We start from the raw sequence: 13262 nt of genomic DNA on the forward strand, positions 1-13262 counted from the left end.
AACTACGAGTAGCTAGGGAAGCGGAGGTCAGCTAAGCTGCGCTCCACTGTTCCAACGACCGACACGGGCGGTAAGAAGGAACTGACGAGCGGTTGGGTCGGCAGGGGTATATATCAGGCACCATAGTGGCGCCACTCCAGGGGGCAACCTGCCGGCCCACCAAGTGTTGCTAGGGTAAAAGTTTCTCCGACGAACGTGCACGTGGCGCGCACACACCTAACTGGAATGGATATGAGCAAGCACTCGAAGAAGAACTTAATGCAATTCTAGTCAAAAAAATTATTTGGATAATTTCAGATGATGCACAGAATGAGTAAGAGTTAAAGTATCTTGTTCTAGATTTTCCTCTTCTTCCTAGCTATCTCACAGCATCAGTCTGTGCATTTTTCTTAAGAAAATATTGCAAATGAATGTTCATCATGCAGAGTGCCTGGAAAGTGATACAAATTCTTGAAGTCAATGGGACTTAAGCACGTACCTAAAGTTAAAACATGTTCAAGTGTTTTGTCAAATAAGTACAGGCTTTGAGTCAGCAGTCCACAACCAGGGTTCAGTGTTCTGTAGTTTATAAAGAGAAACGTTGTCTGGCTCTCAGAATGGTTTCTCCTTATCCTCTCAGTGAGAAGTTACCTTGTCTCGGTGCTGTTCAGTAACCACTAGGAATCTCCAGAAGTATTACGAATCTATTGAAGGTACTACTGCAAGTACGATATTGAAAGAAGTCAATATGAAAATATCCCTCATTTCTTAAACTTTAAGTATAGGGTTGGATCTTTGTTATTAGTTTACTACATGTCGGAATGGAAAGAAAATACTTTAATACTGCGAAAAATCTTTGCCCATATAGCTTACACAAAATGTATTTGATAGAAACAAGAATCAAACATACAAGGCTGCACCTAAATTGCTTGTAAACTTCCTGAATCAAGCCGAGTGCAGCGAGAAGGGGAGGGAATTAATTCATTTTACTGATCTACTCAACGTCAGACGGTCTGGTTGTGAGTCTGTTTCTTTGCACTTCCTTCACTACCAGAAAGCAGGCTGTCTAGTGCTTACACAACTCTTACCAATTTGCAGCTGGCAAGGCTGATGTCAGGAGAATAGTCTGCATTCTGAGATGGAAGCCCATTTGGTGGGAGACAGAAGTAGAATTGTGATCGTAAAGATAAACCATTTTGCAAGAACATGACCAACTCATGCTCAAAACTTACACAGATTATACATTAACAGTCCTTCTCCTACTTTCTAATTGGGTCTGCAGGCTATAGCTTAGAGGCAAGTTATTGTGCCACCTTTTCTCAAGAATATAGTATTGACTTGAAGAGCATGAAATATGTGATTACACCTTTTAAGAGCATTTGTCATGAGGAAAGGCTAAAGAGATTGATTTTTTTATAAATGCTAGAGAGAAAAACACTTTGCAGGTGATCAAACTGTAGCATTCAAAATTACTGAAAGGATTATTGCTAAATATCTCGTCCTGGTGAAGCAGAAGCAGAAATCAGAGGAGAAAATTAGGAACAAATCAGAAATTTGGACAGGAACACTGACTTAAATAAGAGTGGACGTTAGGAATATGTTACAAGATAAGGCCACTGATAAACAATTTAGAGTTGCACTGAAAACTTCTGTAATAAGGAAGACTTCAGAGCTGGGTTCCCCTGTTTCTCCTACAACTGCTATTGATATAATTAACGATACTTAGTTATACGGCAGTATCTACAGTTCTTAATCAGGTTCCATGGTCCATTGTGCAAGGTGCTGAGCAAAACATATGAAGACATAATCCTCCCCGCCTCCTCAAAAAAGGGTTTTACAATCAAAGGCCTTAAGCCTGAAAAAGACTTGACTCCCCCTCCCCCTGCAGTGCTTTATGCACTGTGAATAGTGCCCCACTAAAGCAGTGAGGCTACTCATGGTGCATAAAGCTAAACAGGTGCAGAATCAGGGGCTAAGGGGCTGATCTATAGCCTACTGAAGTCAAAGACAGTCTTTTTGTTCACTTTAAAGGGCACTGGATCAGGGCCTAAGCGAGCTTGTAACTGCAGGTTGGGTTTTTGGGATTTCGTATTAGTGATGTGATAGATCAGGGATCAGCAACCTTTGGCATGCAGCCCATCAGGAAAAGCCCCTGGCAGGCAGGGACAGTTTGTTTACCTGCTGCATCCACAAGTTCAGCTGATCACAGCTCCCACTGGCCACGTTTCACTGTCCCAGGCCAATGGGAGCTAAGGAAAGCGGCACAGGCCGAGGGATGTGCTGACTGCCGCTTCCCGCAGCCCCCATTGGCCTGGAACAGCGAACCGCGGCCAGTGGGAGCTGCAATCGGCTGAACCTACAGACCCTGCAGATAAAGAAATGGGCCCGACCCACCAGCGGATTTCCCTGGTGGGCCATGGGCCAAAGGTTGCCGATCTCTGTGCTAGATATACATAACATACTAAAAAAGCAATTAATTAAAAAAACCCAACATTTTATTAAAGTGTTTCTTTAACCTAATGTCTGGAATACTGATTGATGTATTAAATTAAATTGTGCTCCTCGATATATTTTGTTTTGGGGCTGTAAGGTTTTTAATTTTATCATATAGTTTGGGGGGGTTGTATTATTTTAGAAAACTAATACAGCATTTTAAAAAAATAAGAATGGGTTAATTAGCAATATTTTCAGATAACATGCATAATTTATATATAATTAATGTGTAATTTTTTTAATGAAATTTTTAAGTTAACCTATGGTGGAGAAAGATAGAAAAAGTGATCAAAAGAAAGGTGAGTGATGGATAAAAGAGAGGAGAGGAGAGGAGAGAGGCCAGGCTGAAATAAATTAAAATTACTTTCTTTTCTGGGTTAAGTGAGTTTCTCCAGTGCAATCATCTCCAGTGAGATAAAATGGGTACATATTCTATCTTAAAAAAAAAATCTTCCATTGGAACAGTTTCAAATCTCCTATGGCCACTGCAAAATCCATATTTTAAATAATCCTATTAGAGGTGTTTGTTACCTGCAACTGAGAAAGCTTTTTTTAAAGATCTGGTTGTATGGGAAAGCACACTTTTGGCCTTGAATAATGGGAAGCTCCCAGAGAATGCAGAACCTAACTTGGCAAAAATGAAAGACCAGTGGAAAACCATTAACACTAATCCTTAAAAAAATCTCTCTCTCTCATATTTAAGTAGTCAAACATGCTGACATACTAGGGAAAAGAAAAGGAAGAAAAGAAACTAACAAAATACAGGAAAGAAAAATTATGTAAGATTATGGAGCACTTTAGGATGTGTACATAATTACTGCTCAGTTTGTTGAATGTGCATATACTTCTTTAAGATCACAGAGAATGTAAATGCTATGGTCTGTTACCACTGCTGGGGAGGGTGGTCCAAGTTTAAGTACTAACGCAGGGGTAGGCAGCTGATTTTCAGTGGCACCCACACTGCCCAGCTCCTGGCCACTGTCCGGGGGGCTCTGCATTTTAGTTTAATTTTAAATGAAGCTTCTTAAACATTTTAAAAACCTTATTTACTTTACATACAACTATAGTTTAGTTATATATTATAGACCTGTAGAAAGAGATCTCTAAAAACGTTAACATTTATGACCGGCACGTGAAACCATAAATTAGAGTGAATAAATGAAGACTCGGCACACCACTCCTGAAAGGTTGCTGACCCCCACACTAACGAATACTGATGCAAAAGATTAGCTGAAAAAATTTTGACCAGCTATAATTGGCCGTCATTCTTCAGTGACCCTTCTGTCTCCTCTGGGAGTGGTGGTGATGAGCTCCATAACGCTCTCCTTAGTTCTAAAGATAGTTGCACCTCAGGCCAATGAAAGAGGGAGGAGCACAGTGAAGAGAAGAGATGAAATAGGGAATTCTCCACAGACAACCCTACCATCTAAAAACAAGCAAAGAACTTTACTGGATTGAGAGGCCAATATCCAAAGTCCACCTCTATAGAAATGCTGAGTTACTGCATCACTTCCTTAATTGCTCTTAGTAGGAAGTATGAATTATTTCATTCTCTTGTCTATCTTTAGACACAATCAGGAAGTGCCAGATTATAAAATCATCTCTGAATTAGAGACATGTCCTCTGAAATGGCTACAGTTAAGAGCTGGTTGATGCTTTTATCAGTCCTGCTTTTCAGAGGCTTAAGCAAACGAACAAACAAAAAACAACAACACTGGTAGCATCCAACAACCACTAGTCCAAATTCACATAAAAAATCCTTTTTCTTTTGTACTGCATCTATGTTAAAGGCACAGCTTCTTAGACAAAAGGCTAGTTACGGAGGGATCAAAGATAGGCAAGCAAGCAATAAACTGCCTTTAAACAGTTAAGGACTCATCACAAGGGAATGCTTGTGTGACTCAATATAAGTGTAGCAATCTATTTGTGGCTGCTAAACACATTTAATCCCATTACATAAAACTCATTTATTCATCTATATTATCTCAAGTTAACAAAGATCATTCCCACCCACTTCCCAGAGGACACCTCTCAGAAAGGTCCCATTACACTGCTGGCCAACAGGAGCTCCTCTCTTTTTACCTGAGGTTGTAACAGGCACTCCACAGGTGCCATTCAGCCCTGAATGTTCATGGCTTTCTGACACAATCATTTTTCTTAAGCAGAACAATTTAAATGCTATGGGCCTGATTTTCACAAGTGCTGAATTCTCACAAATGCAAGTGAAGTCAAAGAGAGAGACTGGTTGCCAGTATGTCAGAAAATTAGGCCCTAATTCACCAATGATTCAAACATGATTTTCGACTGTCTGGCTAAGACTGTTAGATGTACTTCATTATTGACACAGCAGCATGTAAATGCATGTGTTAGCGTTATCTTTAAACTGACAGGGGGATAAAAAAAAAATCTCACAAAACCACAATAAGAATGTAGGAGCTATGCAAGTAGAGGGAAAAAATGGCAGCACTGCTTGTTTACCTACCTGTAAATGAATGACTCAGTGGTTGAATTTTAATGCGGAAACCACCAAATGTGGACAAAACTGTGAACATTTACTGACCTTGGCTCAATTGCCTGCCCAGGCATACTTGTTTATAATAAAACCAAACAGTGGTCAACTATTCACAGAAAGACACGAGAGCAGCAACCGCAAAACACTACAGAAAACCATGCTGTGTGAGAACAAAGTTGCCATGCCAGTCTGCACAGAACAATTCATGTTCCACCACAGGCAAAAGGTTCATTGCCTCCCCCAACCCTCCTCTCCTCCTTTTTTTTTTTTTTAAGAGATGGGAATTCATGTAGTAATATAGTACAGATCTCACAATCATATTCTCTGTGTGCAGGCATACGCCATAAATCACTACAAAAAATATAATGCACCATGAATCTGCATGTGACAGCCAATGAGCACAGGGCTACAAGCAGGTGTATTTGTCGTAAACACGTAGGTCTTTGTAGTTCTGTTTCAATATTTGGCAAGGACTCTATAGCTCTGTCTATGCTGCACTCTCTCTGCAGATGAAGGTGTGCAGAAGTGCCTATACCCTCCATCGTCCACACTCAAAGCCATTAAACCCACACCTAGAAAGCAACTACATTCCGAGCTGGTGAGCTTGTCTAGGGCGTGGATGGGTGTGTGGGTTAAACGATGACCTGCCCACCTACAAGCCTGCTTTGCAGTGCAGAGGTAGCAAAGGTGCGAATACCTGGGCTCAAGCCTTACCAGTCCTTACAGTCATTGACATAATTTCCCATGCTCTTATCTTCTGGGCCTTCTACACTTGCCATCTAGGCACTGGAAGCTGTCTCAGCATTTAACCCTTCATTTTCCACATACCATGCTCCACTTTCTTATCATGAACAGCTGAGCACAGCATGGAATATGCCTTGCACCCTGCATGCTGCTAGCTAGCCAGAGGATCATACCAGGGTACCAGTTACACTGAGTACTCCCAGGAGTATGTTTTAACATGACTTTGGACCAGACTTAATATTTATGTATAAGCCTTCCAGTCATCACTGTCATACTGGTACACACGCTCCCCATATAAAAAAAGAACACACTGTGCATGATATTAAAACACTGGATCACTGAAGCCAGTTTGTGCTCTTTTATTACAAAGGAGGTAAAGAAAAGCACTAGACCGTGTGCCAAGAAAAGAAGAGACAGCCCTGCTTCAAACTCTGTGGATATGCATGAGGTTTGGGGAAAGTTGCACCAGGGCATCTTCAGCATGGCTAAAGCTGAAAGCCCAGGTTCTTGATCTATCTGCTGGAGAATCCCCTCACACATCAGAGGAGCTCTCCACAACAGAAACATTGCAACACATGCAGTGATCCTCTCTCTTTCATACATACACACATTACTCAGTTGCTACTAGTTCTCACCATTAAGCGTCTGGTCTTTTCCCAATACATTCCATTCTGCTGGCAGTTTCAGATGCCGAAATGCCAAAACCACTTTCTCATCCAGAAAATCCACATCCCCAGAGGGAGGCCTTGACCGGTCCAGGAATCTTGTGAAGTTCAGTGCTTGCTGGTTTCCAGCGCAGGTTGCTAGGAACTGAGCTGCATCATAGGCCTCATCCTGAATGAACTGAAAACTTCCCTCTGCCACCACTAGAACAGGAAGCCCTTCCTTGGCAGCGCAAAGTGCCACCTTCACTGTCTCACAGCAGTCATGGCCTGTAAAATAAAACCAAGAAAATGAACATAATTGTAATGGAGAAGAAAAATGACTAAGCTAAAGCAACATGGGCCTGGACACTGATCACCCCATTAGTATATAAACACCCACATGTGGCATCCCTTGACACGTTACTTTTTGTGTATAAAGGAAAACACCATATGGCAAAAAGTTCTCAGTGATGCCTCCTGCATGACAGTCCACTCACTCTCTTATCTAGTGATCATATTACAGCCTGCTTGTTAGTGGGCTAACTTCAGCCACCAAGAGACAGATTCAGGACTCCTAATAGACTCAGGGGAAGGTTTTCAGAGCCACAGAGGGGAGTAAGGCTCTCTACTCCCACTGAAAGTCAAGAGGAGTTTGACACTTAACTCCCATTTGGCCTTTGACAGTCTCCCCCTTAGTTCACAGAGCCATATTTTAAAGAATACTGTGAGACCACGGCAGCCCATCAGAAATAAAGCACAGGTGTCAGCATTCACAGCCCCTTGCCAGTGAAGACAATGAACTAGTTGCACTTAAGGAACCAAAAAGCAACAATTACTACTGGAACATAACATGCTTCAGACATGTTCTGTGTGTGTGGTTACACCTCTTTTGTTCAACGCTGCACCTGCCATTTGGATTTGATTTCACATGACAGAACTAAGCTTGCTGCATTCCAGAGAACAGGGAAATTGCTGCTTTTCATATTTACCAAAAAAGAGAGAGTGAGAGAAGCTTATTTTCACAGCTCTGCTGACTTTTCATTTACTTATTTTAATGAAAGACCAGTGCAACAGGGCAGCAGTTCCCTAGACCCAGAAAATGCAAGATAAACTCCCCTGCAATTTAAAAGGTGGAAAAACAATCTCATCTTTTTAGCATGACCGACACTTAAAATTGTCTGACAAGCCCCTTTAATAATAAGGTTTATGTTTCAAGTTCAATGTTCTCTGCAGTGTCTCTCTCTCTCGCTCCAATGGTAGACTGACGTCATTGCTCTTTTTGCCAGAACAAACACAGTTCCTTCATTAATTACTGGAAAAGCTGCTCTCTCTACCCATGACCACAGACAGCATCTTACTACGTTGATCAATCTCTGTTTATTTATTTATTGTATTAAATACAAGAGATGAAGGACTTTTCACAATTGGGCTTGAACATTTCATTTACCCACAAACATGGATGACGAGTGGGTAGCCTTCCCTTGCGTTTGGGAGTGGATCTCAGTAATCACTTTTATTTATAAAGAAAAAAGTTTCTAGCTCTTATGATCAGGAAGAAAACCTTCCAGACATAACCAAATGCAGGTTTGTCTTCCCAGCCTGAAGACAGACTGCTCCAATGCCTTTGCTGTTGCTCTAGATCTGTCAGGCATCAGCCAAATGGTCAGTTTCAGTAAAAAGGTCAGTTTCATAGCTGCTGTTCAGGACTCTGTAGTCAGCAAATTGCCAAATATCAGGTTAATGTCATGCTGCTTCTGGAGAAAAACATGTGCAACAGGGGCAGGCAACAGAGGCTTCCACAGGAGAGTACACACAAAAACAGAAGATAGGGGAGAAAGAGTAGCTGAGATCTCTCCCTGCAACCTGGAGGCTCTGGAATTAGGAGATGAGACACAAAACTCCTTCTCCCTTCCAGCAGCTAGAATGGAGCGGAGATTCAAATTTATCCAACACCTACTGATGTGAAAGATGAAGCAGTGGGTGTGGCAGAACCAGTGCTAAAATTGCTTAACTGCAAGAGAAGACAAAACCAATGTCAACACCATTTCTGAAATCTGTGGCTGAGCTCTGCTCAGAGCAAGGTCTGGAACATAGTTTCTGAAATGGTGCAAATTCTGGATTTACAGTTTAACCATCCTTGCCACCAATCAATGACACCTGTTGTCAGCAATCAATACATTACTAATATAGACAAGTCTCCAACCCTGCCTTTCATTTATTCCTCAGGCTGCAGGATTAGTCCTCTGGACAGCACGTGTCTGGTAAGCTTTTCAATCCTTATTACACAAAAATATTCATACAATGTACATAATACAGTAATGACATGGCAGCATCCCGTGCAAACCAGCTCAGGTGCTGCACGCTTTCTGTTTTCACCAACACAGACACTGTTAGCAACCTGCGGTGGCTGTTTACTAGGCTGTCAGGTTAAAAATAATTCATAATGAAAGACTCTCCATCACAAGTATGGCTTTTGCTGCTGCTATTTTTTAAACTCTAATTTTCTCTTTATTTCCAGAAGCGTCTCATCTGCAAAATGTGCCTATAATACCCCAGTGATGCTTACAGTCCAGCTCAGGTCAGAGCAATAGGTCAATTCACTTGTGTGTGAATATCAAAGAAATGTTACATGTACTAATTCACTCACGTTTTAATTTAGTTCAGAGGAAATGTGAATGATATTGCCTTCACTTATCTATTACTTGCTGATTACTATCGCATTACATCATTATGTATACCTTGTAATTGGATAACCCTAGACCAAAGTGTGTGAGAGTGCTACGATGAGAAGATGTTTGAGTGTAAACTGCATGAAAACTAATGAAATGTTACTTGTATTGCTTTCACTTATCTATCCCTATTAGAGTTACATTTTGTATATCACTATAACTAAATTACTTGTGAATACAATAGAAGCAAAATGTTAACTTCAAAGCAAGGGCTGTTGTGTTCAAGAATGGAAATTCACAAACTAAGTTTTACAGTTGATGCTCATCAAAACCCACATGGGTGAAGACACTGGTCAAATTGTCTTCTGAGAGCCAGATCTATAAATACTTGGCTAAGGGAATGATCCTGCATCTCTGAACTTTTTGGACACTCACAGGTAAGCATTCCAGATGCAACACAGATCCCCCAAGTTACTTTGTGTAACCAAAAGAGACTTATGAAAACTAGCAGATTACTACATCTCTGATATCATTTTGGACTCCTGTTGTCAGATAAACTGGCACTGCACTCATGTTCTCATAGCAGACATCCATTAGCCATGCTGAACAGAGAGAGAGAGAGAGAGAGGGAGAGAGAAACCCGAAACATCAGAGTTTCTGCACCCAATTTAAAGCAAAACCAGCTGGGCATTCAGTGCAGTGTACTGCAAACACTTTATGCACTGATCTGCAGACAGTAAATGTCTCTCAGAACTCACACACAAAATACCCAGTACAGCTTTCAGAGAAGCAAGGGAAGAGACAATTCATTTATATCTAATGGGATCAAACGTGTTCTGCTAACCCAAGGGGCATGTTCTCCTAAAGGGTAACTGTATTCTATCCCCTCAAATGCTCTGACGTTCTCCTTCCCTCCATCTGACAAAACAGCAGGTTCAGGGGGTGAGTGTCTGGGACAGGTGCTGACTTTGGCAATCAGTTCAAAAGGAAGAGGAGCAATTAAGCAACAAGTGTGACAAATGCTAAGATTGCTCAAGAGGACCCTGCCTCCTGCTTTGAAACGTCTTCAGGAATGGTGCGTGCGAGTATGCTTCAAAACGTGAATGCACAAACACAGCCTTTTGAAGGGACCGTCTCCAGTGGGATAACATTTCTCTCAGCTTCAAAGACCCCCTTCCAATAATATCTGGACTGCAACAACTCCTTCCCCAGAGCATGTCAAATAGCATTAGAAATGTTAGCTGAGTTTCCCAACATCTCTATGAAATAAGTGATAGTTAATGTGATTATGCTCATTTTATAGGTTGCAGAGCAAGGTTAAGTGATTTGCCCAAGATCAAACAGTCAGTGACACTGATGGCATACTCAATTACTCCTGGTCACCTGTTCCCTGCTCTAATGACTATGCTGCAGGGATTTCCTTTACTCTGAAAAACACAAACATGCTTGGTGTATGGAACAGTTCCCCTGTGCTTCCTACAGGGAATACTTACAACACTGCAGCCAGTCACTTGGTTATCTGAGGCACCCAGGGCTGGCTCCAGGCACTAGAAAGAAAGCAGGTGCTTGAGGTACTCGATGGAAAGGGGCAGCACGTCCGGGTCTTCAGCGGCGGGTCCCTCAGTCACTCTCAGAGCGAAGGACTCGCCACCAAATTGCCGCCGAAGAATGAAGTGGCATGGTAGAGCTGCCATTGAAATGCCGCCGATCTTGGCTTTATCTCCCCCCCAGCTTTGCCACTTGGGGCGGCAAAAAAGCTGGAGCCGGCCCTGGAGGCACCATCTCAAAACAGTCTCTCTCAATCTTTTCAGGTTCATCATCAACATCCAGCAAGCAGAGATTACTGAGGGCCATTGTGTCAGCCAGAAGGACCACAGCTGATGGCATCACACCAGGCATTGTACACTGATGTTCCCAAATCTGAGTCAGTACTGAAAAACCAAGAATCTCTGGGGTAGCCTAGTGAGCAGTGCCAGGTAGGGTCAGCGCATATATCCTTTTGCTCACCAATGGACAGTTTGAGAGTACAGTGTGCCAGGGTGTTTTGATCCATCCTGGTGACATGGCCAAAAAACATGCCATATGGCTTTTGACTATAATGAGCAACTGAAGGAAGGCCAGATCTCTGTGATATGTCGTCATAATTTTGCAGAGATCTGGCTCTCCTTTCACGTTGACAACTGTCACAGTTCAGGAAAACTGTACCTGTATTCCCCCTCCATGGCTCATCACTGGCACCTACTTTTAGGTCAGCCATTACCTTTCTTGGGCAGAAACCTACAACTCTCCCCCTCCTGACTGTTTTTCTCAGACTACGTTGTGATATTCCCAGCAAACGAGACTTCCTAAACAAGCTAGCATCTGCATTTCGGTTCTCTCTGATGGGTTATGAACAGCATAGTTGAACGCAGTTATAAATTAATGCACAGACCCTTATAAGCAAGCACATTTATTCTTAAGATGAAAGCAATACAGAGAAAACATATACAAACAATAAAAGTTCCTACATGCATTCTAGAAGCTTACCAGGTGTCATCCATCAGTTTTACAGAGCCTCAGGAGGTCAAAGTCCTTCCAACCCTTCCCAGGAAGGATTGGGGTCCCCCTTGGACACAAGGTTCTGACCATTTGCTGGATGTGAAACGTAGCCCTGCAACAGTTTAAACTGAGACTATTTATCCAGAAGTCCTTTCTTTGTCTGTTGGTCTCTGGAGAATCCACTCTAAACTACTATATGCCTCTCTAGGTGGCGGCACTTCTCTGGAGGTATCACAACCTGAGTCAATTAACCTAATCTTAGTTCCTGGACGACCTGTGGTCATCCTTCCCCATGGAATTACATACAATTCCTGACCCCAACGACACAAACTTAACACTGTAAGATCTCCAGGAAATTGCAATATCAGCCACAGCAACTCCTTGTTGGAATCCAAAAAACTTCATGACTCCCATTCACTTTTCACTCTTACTTCTTTATTAAAGTATCAGTAACAACAACAATATGCCTATATAATTTGAATGTGTTTCAAGAGGTCAAGAATACTTGTCCTTGAAGGGAAAGGGTAGGCAGGGAGTGGAAGAGAGTGGGTTTATTTGTAATAAAATGTTCAATGTCTTGTGACCCCTTGATTGCCTTTCATGACACACTGGGGAGTCATGATCTAAAGGTTGAGAAACAACGATCTAAGGCAAACGATAAATTGTTAAGCAGGACCACTGTATAAAACTAAATAATATTCTAATAGGAATTTTAGCTGCTCTGCCAATGACACCACCCTTCATACCTCATTTGCCCACTATTTTCGCAAAGGTTTTGGACTTTCCTCCCTGCTATTCCTCTGCTTGGAATGCCTTTCCCTCTTAGAGCCATCGAAACACATTTACGACACAATAGCCACATGACATTAGCCAATGAACACACTCATTAACCCTGTGAAAACTCATATACACCAAGCATTACTCCATCAGATCATCCGATAGCTGTTGCTGAGTTACCGTATTTTCCCCCTCACATTTCTCTCTCTCCTGTCTCGATTAGGATTGATTCAGTCTGTGCACTCCTCAGGGCAGCAAGAAGGTCTGCCTTCTCTTCTGAGAGGTACCAAGCACAACACTGGGCACATTATAAATATATAAACAGACTGAAAAGCAGTTTTATTTATCGGTGCACATGGGCTATGACTGAATTTGAGCTATGGCAAACTTCTACACATTGCCCTCTCTTTGTAAGCAAATTACAAAACCCACAGTATTAAGAGCATATAAAGTGAAACTAGAAATAACTTTTCATCAACTTTACCTATCCACGAACTACTGTAACAACTTGAACTCTGCCCACCCTCAGTTCAGTGTGGATTGGTACATTTCTTCCCAAGTTTCCATAACAAAATCTGTGTTAAGAGAGGGTCAGCACTGATAGAAAACCAGTGTTTGCCCAGGGGCAGGCAAACGTTAAAAACATTTTTAGAAAGTGAAATACATCCATTTTTCAGTCTCATAACTAAATTGGCTTCTCTGATTAACCTCCAGCTTTTTAAAAAAAAACAAAAAACAAAAACAAAAAAAAACCCCAGCTTGTCTGGGCAAGGACTTAACATGAAAAAAATGTATGCAGAAAGCAGGTTTTTTTGTTTAAAACAGAAATTGGAAGTGAAGCCAAAAGTGAGCTTACAATGGAAACGGTCCTACAGCTTAAACTATGGAGTCTTTATTGTGACTCCT

General features: G+C 41.8%; 1 protein-coding gene across 7 annotated transcripts in view; it reads right to left on the minus strand.

Annotated features, from left to right (window-relative positions):
• AKAP13 (A-kinase anchoring protein 13) overlaps window positions 1-13262 on the minus strand; it is a 344553-nt gene that overhangs the window by 198194 nt on the left and 133097 nt on the right. For all 7 annotated transcript variants that reach the window (XM_075069695.1, XM_075069692.1, XM_075069694.1 and 4 more), the window contains one exon: window positions 6364-6660. In XM_075069695.1, the coding sequence (XP_074925796.1) occupies window positions 6364-6660 (297 nt within the window). The remainder of the gene's footprint in view (window positions 1-6363; window positions 6661-13262) is intronic.

Source organism: Chelonoidis abingdonii, chromosome 9 (genome assembly GCF_003597395.2).
Source record: "Chelonoidis abingdonii isolate Lonesome George chromosome 9, CheloAbing_2.0, whole genome shotgun sequence".
NCBI classification, from domain to species: Eukaryota; Metazoa; Chordata; order Testudines; family Testudinidae; genus Chelonoidis; species Chelonoidis abingdonii.